Genomic DNA, 25,138 nt, shown 5'->3' with positions numbered 1-25,138 from the left:
ACCCAATATCAATCCAAAAGCATCATAATATAATGTATAAGAGCCTGAAGCTGATGGAAAAACTAGAACTGGAGTTGTGGTCAAGGTAGTCTGAGCTTCTAAAAGCTCTCCTCACACTCATCCGACCACCTTAAAGGAGCACCCTTTTGGGTCAATTTGGTAAAGGGCGATTCAATAGACGAGAAACCCTGCATGAAGCGACGATAACAACCATCCAAGCCAAGAAAGCTCCGAATATCCATAGCTGAGGACAGTTTGGACTAACTCCAACTACCTCTATCTTCTTTGAGTCCACATGAATCCCCTCACTGGACACCACGTTCCCCAAGAACATGAGCCAAAACTCACACTTGGAGAACTTGGCATAAAGCTTCTCCTCCTTCAACCGCTGCAACACAATCCTCAAATGTTGGGCATGCTCCTCCTAGCTACGAGAGTACACCGAGATATCATCAATGAATACTATGACAAACGAGTCAAAATAAGGCTGAAATACATTGTTCATCTGATGCATGAACGTTGCTGGGACGTTGGTCAGGCCAAAAGACATCACAAGGAACTCATAATGACCATAACGGATCCTGAACGCTATCCTTAGAATATCCGAGTCCCGAATCTTTAACTGGTGATACCTAGACCTCAAATCGATCTTGGAGAACACCCTCGCTCCCTGAAGCTGGTCAAATAGATCATCAATACGTGGTAAAGGATACTTGTTCTTGATTGTGACTTTGTTCAGCTATCTATAATCAAAACACATCCTCATAGTAGCTTCCTTCTTCTTCACAAACAGCACCGGTGCACCCCAAGGTGACACTAGGCCTAATAAACCCCTTATTAAGGAGTTCCTGAAGCTGCTCTTTCAAATCCTTCAAATTAGTCAGTGACATACGATACAGAGGAATATAAATAGGCTGAGTGCCTAGCACCAAGTCAATACCAAAGTCAATATTCCTGTTGTGCGGCATGCCCGGAAGGTCTGCAGGAAACATATTTGGAAACTCTCGCACCACCGGGATAGAATCAATAGTAGGAGTATCAGCACCAACATCCTTCACAAAGGCCAAATAGAATTAAAAAAAACCTTCCCAACCATCCAATGGGCCTTCAAATATGAAATTATTCTGCTGGGAACATAGTCCAGATAACCTCTCCACTCAATCCTTGGCAATCCAGGCATCGCTAATGTCATGATCTTAGTGTGATAATCTAGAATAGCATGACACGGAGACAACCAATACATACCCAAGATCATGTCGAAATCAACCATACTAAGAAACAAGAGATCAACTTTAGTCTCCAATCCCCCAAAAGCCACTATACATGATCGATATACACAGTCAACAATAATAGTATTTCCCCCTAGCGTAGATACATGAATAGATGAAACTAGGGACTCACAAGGAATATCCAAATAATGAGCAAAATACGATGATATATACGAATAAGTGGAACCAGGGTCAAATAATACAGAGGCATCCCTATGGAAAACTGAGACAATACCTATGATCACTGTATCTGAAGCAACAACATCTGGTTTGGCAGGAATAACATAGAATCGGGCCTGACCGCCACCTGATCGGCCTCCCCCTTTAGGGCGACCCCTAGCTGACTGAGCCCCACCCCGAGCTGGTTGGGCGGGTGGTGAAGTAGCTGGTGCTGAAGCCGCATCCTGACTCCTCCACTGCACTGGACCTCCTAGATGATGAGGACACTGCCTCCACAAGTGCCTAAACTCCTCGCACTCAAAGAAACTCCCTGGAACTGGTGGTAGGGACTGAAGGGAGCCCCGAGTAGTGGGATAACTAGTAGAAGGACCTGGCACAAATGAGCCCTAGAGAGATGGAGTAGGGGATGAAATCTAAGCTGTAAGGGCACTAAGAGATGATGACCTTGATGAGAACTGTATGAACCATGGCTGGATGATGTACTATGGTGAATTGGACGAGCCGTCTGAGCTTGCCTATAGGGACAACCCCTGCCGTGGTAGAACTGACCCCCAGAAGGAACACCGTTGAAACCACCTGATCCACGAGGCCTTTTGGCCTCCCTCTCGCTCCGCTCCTGACTGCAGGCTATCTCTATCTACCGAGCAATGTCGACCACCTCGTCAAAAGTAGCACCAGACACCCTCTCCCGAGTCATAAGCAACCACAAATGATATGTGAGGCCATCAATGAACCTCCTAATCCTCTCCCTATTGGTGGGAACCAACCAAACTGCATGACGAGCCAACTCAGAAAACCTCATCTCGTACTGCATCACAGACATGTCATCCTAATGTAGCTGCTCAAACTATCTGCGCAGCTCCTCTCTACGAGATTGCGGCACGAACTTCTCCAAGAAGAGAACGGAGAACTCATGCCATGTAAGTGGTGCTACACCGACCAGCTTGCGCCTCTCATAAGCCTCCCACCAACTGAAAGCAGCCCCAGAAAATTGAAAAGTAGTGAACGAGACCCCACTGGTCTCCAGAATACCTGTTGTATGAAGAATCCACTGACATATGTCCAAGAAACCCTGGGCATCTTCCGACTCTGCACCACTGAAAGTTGGAGGCTGGAGCCTCCCAAACCTCTATAGCCTCTTTTGCTCATCATAAGTCATAACAAGAACTACATGGGCCTGAGTAGTTGCAACCGGCTGGGCTAGTAGTGCCCCTGGTGTCCGAAGTCCCTGAATCACCTACTCTGGTGTACGGACGGCGGGAGTCTGAATACCCCCCGCGGCCTGAGAAATGACTTGCGACCAAAACAAAGACCGCCTAAGCAAGACTGGTACACACGGTCAGAATCTGAGTCAAGGCCTCTGAAGGCCTAGAATCACAATGGGCACAGCTAGTGCCTGAGCTGGCCCTACTGGCTCATCCACAACTGGAATCTGTCCCTGAACTAGGGCAACTAGCGGATCTGCAGGTGCTGCCCTAGCGGCTGTACGAGCTGCATCTTTGCCTCTGCCACGACCTCGGCCTCTCGTAACCCTAACTAGTGGTACTGGTGGCTGACCATCCTACCCGGTAGCACGTGTCATCACCATCTGCGGTAGAATAGAATACAGAAGTTTAGTTACCGGAATCAACGAATCTTCACGACACCTAAGGGTTTGGAAGCCTCTCAAAGATAAGTACAGACGTCTCCATACCGATTCGCAAGACTCTACTAAACCTGCTCATGACTTGTGAGACCTATGTAACCTAGGCTTTGATACCAATTTATCATGAACCAAATCCTAACATGTCGTGATGGCACCTATCGTGGTACTAGGCAAGCCGACATTTACAAATAACTCTAACATCTTTAACAAAAATTGATTTAAAGTAGTATAAATAGCAACTTCTCATAAACAGGATAGAAAGGTTTAAAACACAACGCGAAAAAACTCCCAAATCTGGGTGTCACATAGTACATGAGCATCTAAATATCACATGTATGGAATACACTGTCTATGTTAGTCCGAAACAAAACACAATAAAAGGAAAGATGGGAAGGAGAAAACAAGGTCTGCGAACATCGGGCAGCTACCTCGAAGTCTCCCAAAGGATCAACTGCATAGAGTATCAACACCCACCGTATATGGAAACACCTAGATCTACACACGAAGTATATAGTGTAGCGTGAGTATAACCAACTCAGACTGAAGATAGTGATGAGCTACATAGTTTTAGTTCAATTTCAGTAATCTCAACATAGGAAAGTAGGCATGCTTTCAATCTGGCAATTTTAGAATCAGTTGATTCATGTCAAGTTCAAGTAAAAACAGGATGTAATATCTCTCAAAAAATTTCAAAACAGAGATCTATGGTAGCCAAGTACAACAATAATGAAATCAAATGCATCCTCTCAGATCAACAGTCACTCAGTCCTTCCTTTCACTCCAGCCTCACAATCACTCATTCCTTACAGTCAGTTATTCCGCTTAGTCGCTCGACACTCGGTACTCGCACTCAGTAGGTACATGCGCTTGCTGGGGGTATGTACAGACTCCGGAGGAGCTCCTTCAGTCCAAACGCTATATCAAGCCAATCATGATATATATCAATGAAATATATTGCGGTGTGCAGCCCGATCCCATAAACATCCTCATAATCAGGCCCTAGTCCTCACTCAATCATCAATCTTTCCAGTCTCTCGGGCTCTCAAAAATCATAAAAATCAGCCCAAACAGCAATGATATGATGTATCAATAAGGAATAATAGAGATTGAGATATGATATGCGAGTAAAACTGAGACTGAGTACAAACAGCAATTAGCAGGTAATTCAACATATAACACGGCTTCTATGGGTACCAACGATACCAACACATAGCCTAAACATGATTTCTAACATGATTTACAGTCAAATTTCTATAACACAAGGGGGACATATAGCTAACAACAGGTTGTTCAACTTCACAGTTCCATGAAATGAAACAAGTCACAATTCCTATGGTGCACGCTCATAAGCCCGTCACCTAGCATGTGCGTCACCTCCAAACCAATCACAAGGCACATAATACAGGGTTTCATACTCTCAGAACCAGATTTAGAATTGTTACTTACCTCAATCCGAGCAAGTATCTACTCCAACACACCTTTGCCTTGCAAATCAGCCTCCAAATATCCTGAATCTAGCCACAAGCAGTACAATGCAATCAACATGGGCTAAAGGAATCAATTTTACAAGAAAATACAAAGTTATTAATCAAAAATCCAAAATTGACTCAGAGATGGCCCCCGTGCCTATGTCTCGAAATCCGACAAAAGTCACAAAACTCGAAAGTTCATTCAACCACGAGTCTAACCATACCTAATTTATCAAAATCCGACACCAAATCGTCACCCAAATTCTCAAATCAAACTCTCTAAATTCCTAGAGTCAAACCCTTAAATTTCACCTCAAAACCACACAATCTAGGTGGAAAAATCAATGGAGAAACAAGATTATTAAATAAAAATGAGCACAAGGGACTTACCTCAAGAATATCCTCAAAAAGCCTCTCAAACATCGCCTTAGACCGAGCTTGAAATGTCCAAAATAAAGAAAAATCGCGAACCCTTATTTTTTATATGTTCTTCCTAGTCATTCCGCTTCTGCGGACATCTAGCCACTTCTGCGGTCCATAAACCGCATTTGCGAAAATTCCTTATGCTACCAATCACTTCTGCATCCCTCCAAGCACAAGTGCAAGTCCGCACCTACGGAAGTCCTTCCGCATCTGCGCTCCACAGCTCACTCGTTCAAACTCCATTTCTGCGCATCCCCAGCTCGCACATGCGAGATCGTACCTATGATGAAAATTCCGCATGTGCGATTACACCAACGATGTCCAACTTCAGCAATTCACTTAACTCCAAATTCAATCCGTTAACCTCCCAGAATCAACCTGAGGTTCCTGGGACCTCAACCAAATATACCAAGTAGTCCTAAAACCCGACATGAACTTAGTCAAGCCCTCAAATCACATCAAACATCATCAAAAATATGAATTGCACCTCAATTCAAGCTTAATGAACTAAGGAAATTCCAACTTCTACAAACGATACCGAAACCTATCAAATCACGTCCGATTGACCTTAAATTTTACACACAAGTCACAAATGATACCACTGACCTACTCCAACTTCCGGAATCTAATTTCGACCCCGATATCAAAGAATTCACTCCCGGTCAAACTTCCCAAAAATTTAACTTTCTCCATTTCAAGCCTAATTCCACTATAGACCTCCAAATCACAATCTGGACACGCTCATAAGTCCAAAATCACCCAACGGAGCTAATGAAACCATCAAAACTCCATTCTGGAGTCGTTTACATATAGGTCAATATACAATTAACCTTTTCAACTTAAGCTTTCAACTTTGAGACTAAGTGTCTTTATTCATTCTAAAATTCCTCTGGACCCAAACCGACTAACCTGACAAGTCATATAACAACTATAAAGCACAAAAAAACAATAAATGGGGGAAATAGGGTTATAACTCTCGAAACGACCGGCCGGGTCGTTATAATTTTGCTATAGATAAAGAGCTCCTACTTCATTAATAAAATTAACTCCTTTCATTCAGAAACCTTCCTCTTTAAACACCATCATACTTGGCGAACTTAAACGATGGAGGAGGAGCTTGAGCCTTCTTCTGAGCCATTGATGGCCGAACTGCATAGGGAATATGTAACGACCCGACCGGTCATTTTGAGCTTTTGCACTTCGCTCACCAGTTCTTGGGCATTACTTGCCTCGTGTGGTGCATTATGACTTATGTAAATCATTGGTGTTGGATTTCAGGTTAATCAGAATGAATTTGGAAGAATAGTCTCAGTTGAAAGCTTTGAATTTGAAAGGTTTGACCAAGAGTTGACTTATGTGTAAATGATCTCGGATCAGAATTTTTATAATTTGTCTAGCTCCATTAGGTGATTTATGACTTAGGAGCGCGATCGGAATTGGTTTTGGAGGTCCGGTGTGGAATTTGGCTTGAATTGGCGAAAGTAGTATTTTAGCGATTTTCCGGTTAATAGGTGAAATTTTTAATCCAAGGGTCAGAATGGAATTCTGAGAGTCGATGTAGCTTCATTATGTGATTTGGGATGTATGTGCAAAATTTCATGTCATTCGGAAGGTGATTTGGTCGGGTTTTTGATCAAATGCGTGTTTCGGAAGTTTTTGGAAAACTTAGGCTTGAATTCGATGTGAATTGATGGTTTTGATGTTGTTTGAGGTGTTTTATTGATTGGAAAAAGTTTGAATGATGTTATGGGGTGTGTTTTCATGTTTGGTCGGGGTCACATGAGGCTCAGATAAGTTTTGGAAGATTTTTGCCGTTTTGAGCATAAGCACGTAATGATCCAAATGTCCATTTTTAGTTCTCGACATTGAAATTTGATTTCGAGACTTCCAGAATTTTGATAATGAATTATAGTACTGATCTGGAAAGTTTGGTCCAATTCCATCAAGTCACGATTGGGTTTTCGACGCGAAACATCTGATAATTGTTTAACGAGCGAAATGGATATCGCACTAAGCAAACGATCTCCGAATTGAGTTTCGACTGAAGGGATATGTTTGTATCATTATTTGTGACTCAGGAATAAGAATCATCGAATTCCGAGGTCCCAGGCAAGAGAAATGAATTTTTGAGAAAAAATTGTTTTCTGAAAATATTTAAGGAAAATGGAAATGAAATTTGATTAGAAAGTGATGATATCGGGCCCGTATTTTAGTTCCGGTACCCCGTACAGGTCTATATATGGTTTAAGCACTTTCTGTAAAGTTTGGTTGAAAACGGACGTCATTTGATGTGTTTCGGACTCAAAATGGAAAATTTGATGTTTTATGAAATTTGAAAGAATTCTTGGATTTTAAAGCTTAATTCATGGTATATGACGTTATTTTGGCGATTTGATCGCACGGTGAAGTTCGTAGGATGTTGTTGAGTTAGTGAATATGTTTGGTTAGGAGCCCCGAGGGCTCGGAGTGTTTCGGAGGTGTCTCGGAGTGATTTCGGACTTGGGAAAATTTGGAGAAAAATTGCAGAAATAGTACCCAGTGAACAGTACCGTGAACAGTACCGGACAGAATGTTATGTTCGGGAGATTTTCCATTTTTAACAATTTGGAGCTCGGATAAGGCGATTTTTCGGGAGATTTTCGGAGAGAACAACGGGGTAAGTATTCTTAACTCAATTTTGGTTAGATTACTCGAATCTATTACAAGTTTTGGCATTAAATCCGTGAATTTAGCGGGAAAAGTTAGAAACCCTCTCGAATAGAATTGAGAATTTGAGGGTCGAAATGTTATGGGAATTTGAAAATTTTGGTATGGTTAGACTCGTGGAGAGATAAGGAACTCGTTGATGTAAAAATTTCTGAATTTCGAGACGTGGGCCCGGGCTCGGGTTTTTGCTAATTTCGAGAATTTTGATATTTTTTCGAGTGTTTTCGATTGGGTATTGTCCCTTTAGTATAATGCGACATATTCGTTGTGATTTTGAGCAGATTCGCCGCACTAGGAGGCTAATTTAGGCAAGGCCATAGCGAGCTAGAGCTTTGGCCGGTTTGAGGTGAGTAATGAGTGTAAATGATGTCCTGAGGGTTTGAAACCCCGGATTGCACATCATAGTGCTATATTGAGGTGAGACACGAGCTGGATGAAGAGTGCGGGGTCCTTTACTACTGAGGATTGTGACTTGGTCCATCCCGTATTGATGATTTTACTGCATATTTGATTGAAACTGATTTGTTATCATCATGATTTGGGTTGTTTGCCATATTTGGGCTTCGTGCCAATTATTTGAATCCTTCGGGAATTTTTATCACCATTTCCTCACTGTTTTGACTTATATTTAAACTCAGTCCTGTTGATGATTATTGTTTTACAAACTCAGCCACTTTTATACAGATTTGAAACTCAAATGATATTTCTAGATGATATTTTGGGCTGAGAACTACTGTTTTACAAATGCCCAAGGGGCTTGTGATGATTTTCGGACTGAGTGAGGCCAAGGGCCATATGTGAGGATATGCTGAGTGATATGAGGCCGAGGGCCTGAGTTACTATTTATGCCACGCGGTGGCTTGAGTGATGTGAGGAGGCTTTCAGGCCTTATGAGTGAAGTGAGAAGGCTTTCAGGCCTTATGTTATTATTGCGCTTGGGCTGTAGGAGCCCCTCCGGAGTCTGCACACCCACAGTGAGTACGGGTACCCATGTGATTTGAGACAATGGTAACAATGACACTGTATGATGCAATTTGGTCAGGTAACAATGACTGACCAGGAATAACACCGTGAGGTCAAGGTAACAATGGCTGACCAGGAACTAATTTGTGCCCGAGGGGCTGGTACTATTCTATATGATTGCCCGAGGGGCGAGGTTTATATGTTCATTTTGCATACTCACTTGTCTTTTACTTGTTTAATTGTGGTATTTGTGCCCGAGGGGCGGATTTCTGTGCATAGCGGCACTAATTGTTTTGAAATTATTTCACAACTGTTGAAAAGATCATTTTCAAAAGAGGTTTAAAACTGAGCCAAGGTATTTTCTAAAGAATTCACAGTTTCACTGATTTTTCTCAAGGAGTTTTACACTGCTTCTATATAGCATGTTGGTTGTTTTACGTGATTTCTTGCTGCTCAGTTATTATTTACCTTTATTACTCACTTATTTGGAGTACTCACTTTACTCCCTGCACCTCGCGTGCAGTTGCAGGTATTTGTTCACCCGGTAGCGTTTATTGGCTGCATGGAGGCAGAGTTGTAGAGGTTTTAGCGAGGTGACTGCCAGCGTTCGCAGCACCACTGTCTTTCTATGTTATTCATTATTCTTGTTCAGTGTATTTCTAGACTGTAAAGTGAAAATTTCATTCATATAGATGCTCGTGACTTGTGACACCCCGGTTAGGGCTGTGTCGGGCTGGACTTCCGCATTATTATCTATATTTGTGTTAATTAACTGCTTTAAAAGATGAATTGGGTTAGACTGGCTGGCCTTGTCTTCAAGAGAGGCGCCATCACGATCGGGTTCAGGGTTAGGGTCGTGACAGAATAGGGTGAGGGGAATAGCGAAGGTTAGGGTAAAAGAGGAGGAGGGGATATCTATTTTTTCAGTGTGATTATTCAGCACAAGTTTGGAACAGTCTACTACAATGGTAGGGGGTTCACAGAGTAGCAATGCCATGGCATGGGGAGTTGAAATGGGCCGAGGACTATGCTAGAGGAAGGAGCTCAAATACAGCTATATACAGAATGTCACTAGCCGCTTGTGTTTACCAGATTTGGATTGAAAGAAATGCCACAATATTTCAAGCCAAACAAACTGAAGCAAGGATAATAGCTAGAAAAATCATACAGGAAGACTTTTATATAGAATCAATGAAGAGTAGGCTAGCTAAGAGTCTACATAAGCTAAATTTTTACCCTGTCTAGTAGCGCTCAAGCAGAATTAGAGGTAAGTTTGAAGTTGCTGCAGATTAGAGATGTCACTCTGCAGGTTTTTTTTCTTGTACAGATTGTCATTGGTTTATTTATAAAAAAAACATAAGACATATGAAAAAGAAACTATACATAAAGGAAGAAAAATAGAATAAATGAGAAGGAAAATATATTATTTAATTTAATGAGAGAAAAATATATAGAATTTATTCACTCTATCCTACAACAACAAACCTAGTTTAATCTCATATGTGAAATCTAGGGAGGATGTGTGTACGCAAATCTTGCTCTTACCTATTAAGGAATTCACTCAATCCTACCTTTATCAAATTTAAAAAATGTAAAAATTTGAAATCTTGTATTAATAATTATTTAAATATAAATTATACATATTATATAAAATAGTAGTAATTCATATTATCAGACCTTAAATATTTTGGGGCCTAAGGCAAATAGTACACCTGCCTTACCCTAAAGGTCTAAACTAAAGCCACCCTTGCTAACAAGATAAAGAAGAATAATAAAAATTGCATGGGCCGCCCTATTTGGTTGCCCCCATTTAATCTATACCTATTTTTTTTAAAGTTTTAACTTGTACCTACTTTTTAAACAACTTCAGTCCCTTTCTCCTCCTCATTCTCCTCTTTCGTTTTCTTCTTCTTCTTTCTTCTTCTGCTGTTGGTGCTGCTATGAAACTTCAGTTCATGAGGATGATTGCCATAAGTATATTTACCAGATTATTTAAAAACAAATTTCAAATAAAACTATTAAACGAAGGAAAAATAACTAGAAATTATATATATGAAGAGGAAGTTTAGCGAAGAACAAGTTAATCTTCTTGAACAAAGCTTTGAGGACGAACACAAACCGGAGACAGAGAGGAAGGACAGGCTTGCTTTTGAGCTTGGTCTTGATCCTCACCAAGTTGCTGTTTGGTTTCAGAGCAGGAGGACACGTTATAAAAACAAGAAACCGGAGGAGGAATATTCTAAATTAAAAACTGAGTATGACACTGCCATTGTTGAGAAATGTCGTCTTGAATATATAATTTGAACTTTCTCCATTAATAATACAAAACTTTAGCTAAAACATGCTGAAGTTAAGCAAATAAAGAACAAAACTTCAGCTACTAGAATGCTTAAGTTCAGCAATTACAAATAAAAACTTCAGCCAACACTAAGTTTACGTGAAAAACTTCAGTTAAAACATGCTGAAGTTCAGCAAATAAAGAACAAAACTTCAGCTACTAGAATGCTTAAGTTCAGCAATTACAAACAAAATTTTTAGCAAATAGAGAACAAAACTTCAGCTACTAGAATGCTTAAGTTCAGCAATTACAAACAAAAACTTCAGCAAATAGAGAACAAAACTTCAGCTACTAGAGTGCTTAAGTTCAGCAATTACAAACAAAAACTTCAGCAAATAGAGAACAAAACTTCATCTAACAAACAAAAACTTCAGCACACTTGGTTCAACAATTTTTGCTACTTTAGGCCCATCTACTAGAATGCTGAAGTTCGCGTGATTGCCTTTGCTACTTCAGCCCCGTATACTGACAACAACAACAACAACAACAACAACAACGACCCAGTATAATCCCACAAGTGGGGTCTGGGAATGGTAATATGTACGCAGACCTTACCCCTACCCCGAAGGGTAGAGAGGCTGTTTCCAGGAGACCCTCAACTCAAAAAGTTAATAGGAGCCGATATGTTAGTACCATAAAAATGCATAATAAAATAACAACAATATAAGAGATATGAAGTACAGAATACGAAATACGAAATAGATGGCTGGTACCCTCAGCCCCGTATACTGAAGTTACACGAAAAAGTGGGTACACTTGCAATTTTTTTATAGAGCGGGTACAAGTTAAAACGTGACCTAAAAAGCGGTAATAGATGCAAATCCCCCAGAAGAATATTACTTAAGAAGGTTGTTGTGCAAACTCGGTAGCTGTTTCATTTTATTTCTAATTTCTATCATCCCGTATAACTTCTTTTTTTTTTTCCCCACAATTCATGGTTTGTTTCAATTAAATTTTAACAAAAGTTCAATTATGTTTTTACTTGTAATTAGTCTGAACTAATAATTGAGGGAGAGAAATGTGATTGGTCCAATTTTCATTCGAGGAATATTATATGACTCTTCCTGAAAATATTTCTCTCACCGTTCTAATGACGAGGCGAAAAAAGATTGAGAAAGTTACTTATTTTCTCAAATTATACTTGCTTCTATTAACTTCTATAATATTTTTTGCGTGCATATAAAATATAAAAATTGAAAAAAATATATATCATCATTGGAAGTTGAATTAATTGTATGATCGAAATTGAACTATCGACTCAGGAAATGGAGGATATTTTGAACTATCCAGCGTCAAAAGTGTTTTGCCTTTTTTGTTTCCTTTGTTCCGCCAATTCTCGTTCCTCTCTTTATCATAGTTCTTTACTATTTTATTTTTTATTTTATTATTATTACTATTATTATTATCTAGTTAGGAATGGAGTGTACTTATTATTTTTCTTAATATTGTTCTACTAATTTGTTAGAATTTGTATTAATTTTATTGCTTAATCTATTTATAAGACATATTTGGTGATAAATTAGTGGAAAGAGATTTTCTTAAATTATTTTTATGCGTAATTCTTAATAAATTTAATATTTAACAATTGAGGGTATTTTAGTAAATTTATCCGTTATAGTATAATACGATACAATCAAATCAAACAATAAAATATTGTTTAACAGTAGCAAACAATATAATCTATCCAAAATTATACTCATAAAATAATACAATACAATACAATCTATATCTATACCTATCTACATTATTATAAAAGCACGAATATTCTACGCTAAATGTTGAACGACAAAAATAAACTTAAAATATTAGCCGCCTATTATGCCCTTCCATAATTAAATTATATCTTAAACGTTATGCCTAGAAAAGTAAAAGTAATTCAAATATTGTGGAGTCCAAGTCAAGATATCATTCTTAGAGTCCAGTTCGTAAAGGAAAGTATTTGTCCATTCATTATTTGAATGAAAATTAAATTCTATATTCGTTAGATATAGTTCTGTGCTATAAATATTAGACAATCGGGAAGTTGATTGTGGATTAGAACCAAAACAAGTCAAATATTAGATATATTTCAATTCTTCTGCAGAACCAAGTACAAAAATCACCACAAATAGCAATCTTTACACCTCAGTTATCAAAGTTAATTTATTACATGACATGATCATAAATTTTTAATATATATTCTCCATAAGTTTTTGTTGCATTCTCGAAGTGATTTTAAATCTTTTAACATAACTCTCAAAATGTTTAGTTCCATTTTTACTTTGTAATTGTGTCAAAATTTTATTAATGAGTTAGTTTCGATAATATATACTACTTTTTTAAACAGAATTATTGAACTTCATACATATTCAGTAATAAGTGACGTCAAGTACTTATCGTAATAAAAAGTTTATTATTTCGATATGCATTTTATAATGTTTGACATAAATTATTTCATTGCCATAACTTTTGTACAATATGATTTCTTCGTATGTTAAAACAAATGTGTTTTGGATGTGCGGTCAAGAAATTTAAAAAATTTAGACATAAAAATATATAATAGTTAAAACAAAGTAACTCCCAATGCAAAAAGAAAACATTAGGGCCACGAGGCATGAAGTAGAGTTCAACACGCTTAACACATTAGACTTTCATAAAGCTCTAAGGCTTAACTAAAGTAAATTATCGCTTTACAAATAATAGTGAATAATATTGTATTTTACAGCTTTAATCACATAACGTTGTGATTCTAAAATATTTTAATATATTAAGCCAAAAACGTTATTGATAACTTGATTTGAATTATATATTATATTACTTTTATTTTAAGAAATTGATTATTAAACTTCCTACTGTATACATATTCAATAGTATAAGCAATTGAAAGTTTATTATTTTTAATATGTATTTCTTGTGCAACGCACGAACATAGGGACTAGTACTATATTAAAAGCATGAAGGCCCTTAGCGAAATGTCGTTTGCCTTTTTTGCCCCTCGTAAGTATATTTTATGTTGGATAAAATTGTAATATGTAAATATAATAAACCAAATTTTCGAAATTGAACCAAGAATTAATGTCAATTCTGACTTAGTATTCTTTTACCAAAATTGTGCCAAACACGTAATAAGTGGGTAACTCTAATCAATATGGCTAACAAATAGCATCCAAGCAATTACGCTCACTTTAGATTTAGGATTCTTCTTTCAAAATTTACGCAACAATTAATGCTCTAGAACTAGGATTCTTTTACTAAAATTTCTGTATAATATCACTTTATATAGATCATGTTGTTAGACGATACTAACAACTTGTTTGGATGGTTGTTACCTATTGTATTGTATCGTACTGTTACTTTAAATACGATATTTGTTTTAATTGTTACTTATATTTTATAGTATCATATCGTCAAATCTCTCATTACGTAACGATGAAATATATAGTATAGTTATTATACTATAATATATTTGTATGATGAAGCACGTATCGAAATAAACTGAAGTACGAACCACTCTACCCGACTTCCTAAAAATGATTAATGTTAATCAGTTTTAGGAAGACACAATTTTTCAATAAGTTTTATTTTATAACGCAAACACATATTTTGGATATTATTCATATAATTCTAAAAAAATTATTATTATTGACATATAATATGCGTACCCAAAGACTACATTATAAAAACAATGGGTAACACTGATCAAAAAGAGTTTTAGAAAAAAGAAGTGGGTGTCGAGTGCAAATCCAAGGGGCCAAAATAAAAATTAGGAACTTCTTTAAACCCAGGGTTTTTCTCCGCCATTTTTCCCCTTTGCAGCTCTTGGTGTGTTCTACAATGGCGGAAACAATCAACAGAGCTCTCCGTGACGGAGCATTCGAAGGAGAACACGCTCCCGTTCTTAGCATAAAGGATACTATCCACACCCCTCTCGGTTCCTTCGTCTTCAACCATAATCTCACGCAACTCACGTCCAACATCCTCGCCGGTAAATCGCAGTCTCGGTCAGTTCACCTCTTCATGCAATTTATTACTTAATATTTATCAAACTAATAAGAATATCATGTTTTAATTTATGTGATAATTTGATAAATTTGTTGACGGATGGTTCATACAGAGGCGTTGTGCTGGTTGCTTTAGCTCGGCCTCCGTCGTTCTATGCTGAACTGTTGAAAAATAAAGGTTTCGACATTTCTTCATCAAGTAAATGGTTAGAATCATCCTTCTTTTAGTGAATCAATTTTATTTATTATGAGAATAAAATGCGTGTTTTTTGTTAATGTACTGAATTTTGCTCAGGCTAAGAGTTTTAGATTGCTATTCGGATCCTCTTGGATGGAAAAAAAAGTTGATGGAGAGAGGAACTGTAAGAAATCCGTACGAAGACACCTTACTTAGAACTAGTTTATGTAAAAACTTGAAAGAATTGGACAAGGTTTTTTCTTCAATTGTTGAACTAGGAAACGGTAAGGCTTTGAGAATTTTTGTTAATGTAAAAATCATGTTGTGTTTTGATGAATTCAGACTGATCTTATTTGTTGTAATTGGCAGAAATAGTTGAAGAGGGAAAAGGGAGATTTGCAGTTGCAATAGACTCGGTAATGCTACTTAATGTCAGTTTTGGTTTAGTGAGCTAAGGGTGGATGTTGCTTGTGTGTCAAGTGACTTCGTCATTAATTAGGAACAATTGGTTTGGTTTTCATATCTGCATACTGTAGTTTGTTGCGAAGATGTGTAGTGATCAATAGATATTGAGCAACCAATAAGTAGTTTGTCCTTAGTAAGTTTTTGTTGAAGGAAACTTCTTCATAGAAGAAGTCGTGTAGAAAACTTGGTCCTGCATTCACAGGGAAGGTTCTCTTTTCTTATTACTCTGAAATAGGAATCCTGACTTAAGCGAAAAGTACTTATACCTTCGGTCATGAGTTTCGACGGATGAAACTTTATTCTATACATTCTCTAAAGTTGAAATATCAGTCACATAGAAAGCATGACAATCAGCAGACTTAATGTACTATTGCACCTACTATTTTGTCACTATGTTATTGGTCCTGCTATCTATGGCAGTTAGAACTGTGTGCTCGTTTGATGAGGAAACTTCCTAGATTTTTCTTAGTTTAGTTTTTCTGCATTGCTTTCCAGATATAAGACATGATAGTTCTTTTGTCACTTAGTGAATGGCTGATTGCACGCATTCAGTGTTGATGTACTTTTACATGAGGAAACTTCTCTGTTTCTTATTTTAACAACTTTAATACATCCAGTACTAAATCAGAGCTATCATTTTGTTTTACTACAATTAGCAGTGCCTATCTTCGCATTAGTGGCTATACACAGATAATTTCTTATCGTCTCTCATCAACTGATCCACTCTAGTTTTTTTGCATTGAGTGATGCTTAGAAAATTGTGGATATAATAAGTTGGGGTTCCATGATTTGTCAAATTATGGAAAATGTAACTGATTGCCTCATCTGGTTGACCACAATGGGAAAATCTTCTGCATATGCAGTCGAGGCATCAGTTGTTTTGTCAAATTTCTTAAGTAATAAAAACCTTGATTAGGTTTAGAGCATTCTGGTTTTACCATTCTTGATTTAACTATCAAAAGATGGAACGTAAATAAGATATGGTTCCTAAGTAGTTGCGTAACCTTGAACTCTTTCTACTCAAAAGAACTGTTTTAGTTGAATGGATCGAGATATTTTTATGATGAGTTTGTGCAGAAGCTGACACTTCAGAAATAGAAAATGTTTTATGAAGGCATTTATATCTCACTGAAACATGTTGTTCTATTAGATTTCTCACTTCTTTTAAGTTTATTTATTTGTCTTCGCTAAATAGGAGGTGAAGCATAATTTATCTGTAGATCACATTTTTCAGATCATGCATTAATTCATTCAAAATAACACCACTAGCTCTGTGAAACTGAGCTCTGTTTAGAATGCAATGGTCCATCGCATGTGCACCTGCTTTTGGACATTCACTGCACCACAGTAATTCATTTACTTGGGCATGATAAAGTCTGTGATATACCATCCTTAACTTGCTTATTTAACTTCTCAAAAAATAACTGATATTTCATTTTCATCTTAGATCAGTTTATAAGCTCCAAAATGGTAAGAGTTTCTCTTGAGAAAGGTTGAGTGGAGGCAGTATATCCAGATTGGCAATTTTAGGTACAAGTACATTTTGAGATGCTCTTTGGTAATGTATTCATTGCCTAAAACTTTATATTGGTTAACTAGATATATCCTCCTCTTTTGAGGTAAACTAATGTTCTGTTTCTGATGTTTAATTCGAAATTCTAATGCGAAATTTTTCCAACACTAAAAGGTAAAATTGAAATAAAAGTATTAAGCAAAATAAAAGAAGAAAAACTGACCGCTTAAATCTGCACTTTAGTATTAACTCTAAAATGAATCACTTTAAATAAGCTACAGCTTTGGTTGATTGCTTATGATAGCAGTGAATCATTTTTTTAAATGTTTTATCATTACAAAATATACTAGGGCACGTACAGTGAAGGCTATGATGATGAAATGAAGAAGTGAGCTACGTAAGTTTCAGTTTTTGAAAGAGACCAACTGTATTCCGCACTAAGATTTAGTCATGCGTAGCTTTTAATACTCAGTAATTCTTTGATATTAGTTTGAACATTTGCATATTAGTGTTCATTTCGATACAGAAAATCTCTCCCTTCTTGTGCTTCCTCCATTTCTCTTAATACCATCATATTAACTTTCGAATTCCTTTTCCAGGTAAGTGAGATCTTGAGACATTCATCTCTACCTTCTGTTGCAAGAATCTTAAGTCATCTTCGCAGTCATGGTAGGCACAATTTTTTCCGGCTATCATGTGTTGTAGCTTAGTAATGAAAATATGTGGTGAAAATGTTATGACAGCTGGCTATGAAATCAAGATTTGCTGTTGGTTTCCATCTTTATCAATTCCCCGCATTATATGTTAACCTAGACAACTAGATATTCCTGCCAGAAACTCATGATATCTGCATCTCCCAGATTTAGGCCCCAAAGTTTTCCTTGTGCTAGATATATGCTGTATTCATTTTATCGTGGTATGCTTTAGGAGATGTCATGCTGCCTTCATAACTTCTTTCTGATTTAGATGTGGTGGCCTTGCTATCTATAGCAAATTGTAATTTGTTCTTATAACTGCTGCTTTGTCTGGATGTATCTTATTCTGGAAACATTTGATCCACTATTTTTGTTTACCTGGCATAAACATGATGTAACGCATGGAGGAAGTCGAAAAAAGAAGTTCACAAGTTTTGTTAATGCCGTCAAACAGAGCCCAAATGGAATATGAATGCCAGGTGCATTAGCCATTGAACCGAACATATTGACTTTGCTCTGTATTGCAAGTTTTATAGCTAAAAGATTACTTGGTATCAAATATCAATACAGTGTACAGTATCCTGTCTGGAAAAGACACATTGGCAGAAGAAGCTTAGCTGTCATTTGCCCAAGAACTCTTTTTTCTGTTAAGGTGCATCTAATGTAGTGGGTTCATTTACATAGCTGATCTTTGAGGTAGGCTTAAGGTCCTCATATCAGTTCACTTCATTAATTTATTCTCGGAGTCTCTTAGCTATTACTGTGTGCACTAAGAAATCAGAAATCAGAAATCAAAATCCTACAAAGGCATCATTTTAATCATCGTTAGCTTGAACCTTTTTGATATAGATAAGGATGGACATTCTTCAAAGGTTAGATTCCAAAACTATCAATTGGTCACCTTGTTCTCCTATTTGGAATGTATTAGGCAACTTTTTTTTATCACCTGATATGTGAAAATGCTTTTCTTGGCTGAAATATTCCTTTCAGTAAATTCCTAAAAAATAAAGGAGGGAAAAATTGAGAATGGAAGAATTTGTCAAAGAATTTCTTTTTTGTATTTTTGTTGCAACCAAATTTGCTTTCACTGGTTTGCATCGCAAGGAGTTGCTTAAACTAATTTATATTTCTCACAGACCAGGTCTCATGCATATTTTGCTTGTTGCATGTGGACCTTCATGAGGCCAAGGTGGCTGCCACTCTTGAATATTTGTCCACTATGCATGCGGATGTGGAGCCAATAGTTCAAAGAACAAACGGACAGAGAAGCACCTCAGAGGACCTCCCAATGGTGGAACAATGCTTTAAAAGAGGGAAATTTCATGTACGCTTTAAACGCAGAAATGGACGTGTCAGAGTGATGGTAAAGGAAAAGCTATTGTTCCTTTGCAAATTAAGATAGCACGAGCACTTTATTTATCTTATACTGTTAATGATCTATTCTTAGAGGGAAGAGCTTTATGTTGAGGGATCAGACATCAAATTTAAAGAAGTTTCATCTGAAGATGGAATGACTGCTCAAAGTCTTGTTCCAAAGGTGAGTTATTTTGCAGTTCAAACCTAGTAGTAGTTTCTTCCCATTTCCTTGAATGGTGCAGCATACAGCTACAGTTAGCTCCTTTTGAGATACATCCACGTGTTAGGAGGAGTTAGAAGTCAGATCATTTTACATCTATGTTAATGAATAATTTTTGTGGTAGGTTCAATTCAATTTAGAGCTGTCAGAGAAGGAGAGACTGGACCGGGCGAAAGTCGTACTCCCATTTGAGCACCAAGGTATGCGTGGACCTCTAGTTTAGGTGCCCTTTTCTCATTTTCTGTGAAGATAAAATGGAAACTCAGCCTATAAACCTACTTTTTCATTCCTTTCGGCTTGTTTATCTTTTAGTTTGGAAGTAAAAATTGTTGTTTTGCCTCTCTTAGGAACTGGTAAACCCATTCAAATCTATGATGGTCGCAAATCGCTTAATGAAAGCGAAATTGAGCAGCAACAAGCGTCAGTTGAGAAACCACAAACAACTGAGGATTCTGGCAGGGGTGAAATAATATATTTTCGGGATTCAGATGATGAGATGCCAGATTCAGATGAGGACCCCGACGATGATTTGGACATATGATAATGCGTATTACCACTTTTAAACATCAGGATACCAGATTTATAGGATGAAGCTTCTAGCGACCAACTTACAATCTAAATTATGTCAAAAGGTCAGGCTGCTATTACCAAGTCCATGTCCCAAATCTTTTGCTGGTAGGATACATGTACAATGGAACATCCTTGACCTTACTCGAATTGTAGGTTGACTGGCATGCCTGGTAAGTTGTCGGTTTAGTTGGTACGCTGCAAGTAATTTAAGCGCAGGGTTATCACCAAGTAGTGTTTACTGTGTGGTGCCTGTTGCCTTTGACTACTCGTAGGTATAAGGTATTGGATTTTACTGAACCAGTTAACCATTTTGGGATTAGTACGGGGTAATTTTGCTCATACCTGTGATTGTGCAACAGTGTTGCAACTTTTACTAAACTATAATTTAGATTGTTACATGTGTTACCTGAAGTTTGGCTGTGTGCATTCAACTGCCCCAATTGCTAGCTCTCTTTGAATATTAATGATATATTGGTCCAGTATAGGGGAGCTAAGTAGAAAGTAGATTGATTCAATTTCTTAAAACAGACTTGAGATTTCGAGAACTTGCACTACAAATTCTGTACGTTGTAACTTTTTAAATCAAAATGACAGAACGGATATGATTAAGAATTTCAGTTATCACCTCGTTCAACTCTGCGGAAGTGAAATGGACCAATGGAAGGATTTCTAAATAGAACAAGTTCCTTGATGTATCTAATGTAGAATGAGGGTGCATAATTTTATTCCCTTATTGACCAACTTGGAATATAAAGCCTGAAATGTGGTTGCCTTGGAATGGTAAAACGAGAAAATTTTCATAACTTGGAGGAATTTGCAGGTAGCACTTGAAAGGATCAACGCCGAAGCAAAAAGAAAGGAAAAATGATAATCCAGGCAAGATCTAATTACTCCCTGTAGCAAGACAATATTATCATCAAATGACAAAGGTTAAATTCATGTACGATCACTGAGCATTACCCACTATAACAGTAGAGTAACAAAACTATTTTTGACTCATTAAAGTAATTGAATTATGTGTGAATTGCTCAAAAAAAAAAAAAAAAAAAAGAACTGCAAGTCCTGTTCAGGCATCAAACATCCACTATAAACTGCAAGTCTGATCTATAGTAAAACCAAAATTAATAGGCCCTAAACAATTTCTATTTCCCCAGTCCAGTCTAGGAACCAGATGAACTAGAAGCCAGGGTATTTGATTTTGCTATACAAAAGTAAGTCATAACTGTACTAATCCCTTCTAAGAAGGGTAAAACAAATGTGGCCAGGTTTATGATAAGAGCACCCCTGGACAAAAATGAATGTCGCATCTAATGTTGGTGAATGCTATACAACAGCCATTTAAAGAATAAAAAGAAAGATGAGACGACAAGTTTGCTCTGCCATATTGTAAGGACCTTAAACCCATTCGAATGAACCTAAAAAGGTGAAAAGAATCAGATTCAGATGTAAACCATAACTAAAAGCTTTATGATGCACATAACTCTAGCCCCTTTAGTCCAAAAGAATTATATAGAACAATGTAAGTCACAGAGAACCTAAATGAACAAATCAATTTTTCTCATAGCATTAATGAAGACCATGTAAAATCTGATAAACACCCGTCATACAGACTGATAAAACCGTAGAGATAAAAAATAAAAAAAGAAAAAAAAAAGAGGAAGTTTGCAACCAGGAAAATACCTCAAGATAAAAGGACAAGTCCAAGGTACATAGCTCCACAAAGAAAAACAAATGATATCATTCCCCTGCAAAATCTCCACAAGTGAGCAATCCATGACCGCAAAATGATGAGAAAAATCAGATCCTGTTTAATGCTATGACTAACCAGAGAACTCCCCAAAAAATACCAGCACAACAACACGGACAAAGTTCAGCAAATTTCTCAGCATCGCTTGTGTTCACTCTTCGAGATATTAAATCATCATAGATATCTGCAATGTCAGAGGCGGATTTGGATTTAAATTTTGTGGGTTCAACTTTTAAAACTTTAGTATTGAACCCATTATATTTTTAAAGTTATGAGTTCATATCTACTATTCGTGTAATTTTAATGAATTCTTACATATAAATTTTTATTCCGTGTCAAAAGTTATGGGTTCAGTTGAACCCATAACTTAATACACTATATCCGCCACTGTGCAATGTCATATTTGTTGGGCCATCTCACATTCCAAATGCAGAATTTTATAATTCCACAAAGAAAAAGGATAGTTCGTACCATATACTGAAAACAAGCTGTTCATAACACCTGCAGTATATAAGAGAACCCATATCAGCAACACAACTGAATTGTAAGAGAGAGAAAGGAAGAAGAGAAGCACATACCTATGAAGAGAATTACGTAACGAAGCATACGAACTTCCGTTTGTATTTGCAGAGCCCAAATTCCACCAATGAAAATGATAAATCCTGGAAAATCCAGTTTGTTGAGATCAACGACTAAACATAAAAAGCAGTTGTAAATCAAGTACTAAAACTTATCAGGATAGTGAATGTACAAACCGATGCAAAATCTTCGAAGTGTCCACTGTTCAAGAACGTAAAGCAAGTTAGATTACACAAGTAAAAAGTTTGAGATATAATAAGTTTAAGGACTTGATTATCTGCTATCATTGTACAACACATAAATGCAAGTTTTTCTTAGTTTCATACATTTTTTGCAAGGAAGAACACGATAAGCAAAGCGGCAATAAAACAACCAGCAGCTATCATTGCTGTGAGAACATATGTCGACACAAGTATGAGAACCATTCCCCAAAAAGACGAACCCAGATCTTTAGGCAAAAAAAAAAAAAAAAAAAAAAAAACGAGCACAACAATAGTCAGTGAAAGAAAGGTCAGCACTGAAATAGACAAAGCAAGCTATAGTAGATGAGCTAATTTGAAATGCATATGAATTTGGAACTTAAGCGGACACTTCATTATGTCATTTAGGAAATGAAAGCTTAAAGTTGTATTGGAAATTGTTTCAAGGAAGAGAAATTACATCCAGCAGGCAAGATAAGCCAAGAAACACCTCCACGGGTCTGCACTCCCCCCTCATTGGCATGAACTTCTATGCCCACCACCTGTACTAGTAAACCAGAAAAAGTGTGGTTCAGAATATAAAGACTAAGAACTTATTATATTATGAACTTGTATTGATCTGGGGAACCATCCGTCATAAGTTCTTAGGTTTCTTCTTCCTCTATCCTTTCTGTTTCTAGTTTTCTTTTTCCATAGGTAAGGGCCAGTGCCAGCCATTCCACTATTTGTACATTGTCATTTTTTCTTTTCCTCTATCCTTTTTATTTCTAGTTTCCCTTTTTTATGTAAGGGCCAGTGCCAGCCATTCTTTGGATATGTCGAAATAGCCAAGCCAGCTTAACCATTTCTCTGAACTCAGCTTCAATAGTCAGTACTAAACTATTTCTCAAATTTCTTTTTCTTACTTTATTCCTTGAAGTTCTTCATATCTTGTTAATCTTTCTTGTTGTGCCACTAAGCCATCATGATGTTTGTCATGTATTTAATATGCTAATTCTTGGAAAAAAATAAAAGAAAGAAAGGAAATAATAGAAGTTCATTAAGGTTTTATAGCTAGTTCTTTGATACAGTGTATAAACTATAAAGAAACAGATCCCGTTGACCCAAAAGAATTCTGTTTTCCTTTATGGATTATCCCAAAATTTTCTGCACCTTTCCGAAGGTGAAGTTTCTACAAAATAAACTATACCATAGAGAAATACTAACTCTGTCTCATTTTAATAGCCCAATTTAACTTTGGAGTTCAGACTTCTCTTTTTGAATCTTATTGATCCTACCATAATATTTTCCTCTTAACTTCTCATTATGAATTAGTAAGTCCTGTAAAGTAAATAGGACTTCTTGAGAAATTCTGGAACTCAGACAAATTCAAATGACTTCTCATGGTAAGAAGTTGTAAAGTTCATGCATGACTGTTTGAATTAAGTAGCACATGCTCAAAAGACAAGAAGGGAATAACAGAGAAATCGAAACCAAAACAGGAAAGGGTCAAATTCATCTACAAACTACAATGTTGGACGAATATCTAGTCTAGGTTCAACTTGATCTGCACAACAGTTCAAAGTGAATATAAACATGTGATGTAAATTGAGTCTTTAGGGTTTCTGAAATAACTGATATCTATCTTTCTCTGTCTACACATTAAAGAGCAAAACAATTAACCAAATGCTAGCAAATTGCAGAACATATATATACACACATGGTGGTGAAGCCAAAACTGTTACTTAGTAGAATGGAATTGTATCAATATCCGACTAGAAGAAGCGATAATTTTGATGAGATTCCTAAATCATTTAAATTTAAAGTGTAGAGGAGAGACATTATTACCTCACCACATGTGAGCTTACAAGCAATTGCATGGCTTAGTTCATGAAGAAATACAGTGATGAGCTTGAAAGGGGTTATAATAAATGTTCTCCATAGCTGTTATCCAAAGAATCAGTCAATTATTGAATATCAAAATTCAAAAAGAAAGCAATATTATATTCCATGATAAACATTAGGTAATTAAGATATAAAAAGAGAAGTAGATAGAGAGAGAAGGTTACGATAAAAATGAAGACGGTATAAACACCAATGGTGACAAGGAAGATGACTTGATCGTGGTTACAACAATCCTTAATCTCCCAGTTCGCCTTCATTTTCAGCTGTAATTACCTGATATATATCCAACACAATCCTTCAATTTTTAATCGATCCTCGGTTGCAGGGGTCGAGGTTTTTTTCTTTTAATTTTTCTTTTAATTTTTCAAAGAATTGAAGAGGCTAAGTCAAGGTGTTGGTTTATGTTTAGTCAACAATGGTATGTCAATTGGAATAGTTGCTGGAAAGAGTTGGTGTGGATGCTAGGAGGAAGCTTCCTCCTTTGATGTCATGACATCAAGAGGAGGTAGTTTGATGTCACCAATGACATCAAGAGGAGGTCTTTACCTCTATAAATAGATACACTCCTTCATTTGTAGAAACCATCCCAAAAATAATACAACACATTATAGTGAGTAGAGAGTTAAGAGAGAAATTCTCTTAAGTGTAATTGGGAACTCTCCCCTTCCTTTGTTAATATTAAAAAGGCAAATATTCTCTGGTGGACGTAGGATTATTTTGATCCGAACCACGTTAAATCTTGTGTTCTTTCTTTTACGT

General features: G+C 36.9%; 2 protein-coding genes across 2 annotated transcripts; one reads left to right on the top strand and one right to left on the bottom strand.

Moving 5' to 3' along the window:
• Nucleotides 1-14,691: 14,691 nt before the first annotated feature.
• On the top strand, nt 14,692-20,380 carry LOC104244327 (elongator complex protein 5). The gene is made up of 9 exons (XM_009799733.2): nt 14,692-14,972; nt 15,086-15,178; nt 15,268-15,434; nt 15,520-15,566; nt 17,728-17,797; nt 18,960-19,186; nt 19,271-19,360; nt 19,524-19,599; nt 19,747-20,380. The coding sequence occupies exons 1-9, from the start codon at nt 14,806-14,808 to the stop codon at nt 19,938-19,940; spliced, it is 1,131 nt and encodes a 376-aa protein (XP_009798035.1). The 5' UTR covers nt 14,692-14,805; the 3' UTR covers nt 19,941-20,380.
• A 751-nt stretch (nt 20,381-21,131) lies between these two features.
• On the bottom strand, nt 21,132-24,636 carry LOC104244329 (uncharacterized). Its single transcript, XM_009799735.2, has 10 exons — nt 24,544-24,636; nt 24,323-24,418; nt 22,956-23,037; nt 22,622-22,743; nt 22,472-22,496; nt 22,295-22,378; nt 22,188-22,217; nt 21,795-21,900; nt 21,650-21,714; nt 21,132-21,384 (listed from the first exon to the last, which is right to left on the bottom strand). Exons 1-9 carry the CDS (start codon nt 24,634-24,636, stop codon nt 21,651-21,653), a joined length of 702 nt encoding a protein of 233 aa, XP_009798037.1. The 3' UTR covers nt 21,132-21,384; nt 21,650.
• Nucleotides 24,637-25,138: the final 502 nt, after the last annotated feature.

The sequence above is a fragment of the Nicotiana sylvestris genome, chromosome 2, assembly GCF_000393655.2.
Source record: "Nicotiana sylvestris chromosome 2, ASM39365v2, whole genome shotgun sequence".
Taxonomy (NCBI): domain Eukaryota; kingdom Viridiplantae; phylum Streptophyta; class Magnoliopsida; order Solanales; family Solanaceae; genus Nicotiana; species Nicotiana sylvestris.
Note: the sequence above shows the minus strand (reverse complement) of the source record. Positions and strands in the feature narration are given on the sequence as shown.

What these genes read in the sequence shown, in the direction of transcription:
- LOC104244327 (XM_009799733.2), top strand. Translation starts at nt 14,806, where the DNA reads ATGGCGGAAACAATCAACAGAGCTCTCCGTGACGGAGCATTCGAAGGA. An exon ending in TTGCAGTTGCAATAGACTCG is followed by an intron (nt 15,567 to 17,727) that starts GTAATGCTACTT and finishes TTCCTTTTCCAG; the next exon opens with GTAAGTGAGATCTTGAGACA. An exon ending in ACTCCCATTTGAGCACCAAG is followed by an intron (nt 19,600 to 19,746) that starts GTATGCGTGGAC and finishes TGCCTCTCTTAG; the next exon opens with GAACTGGTAAACCCATTCAA.
- LOC104244329 (XM_009799735.2), bottom strand. Translation starts at nt 24,636, where the DNA reads ATGAAGGCGAACTGGGAGATTAAGGATTGTTGTAACCACGATCAAGTC. An exon ending in GCTTATCTTGCCTGCTGGAT is followed by an intron (nt 22,744 to 22,955) that starts GTAATTTCTCTT and finishes TTTTGCCTAAAG; the next exon opens with ATCTGGGTTCGTCTTTTTGG. An exon ending in ATTTTTTGGGGAGTTCTCTG is followed by an intron (nt 21,715 to 21,794) that starts GTTAGTCATAGC and finishes GAGATTTTGCAG; the next exon opens with GGGAATGATATCATTTGTTT.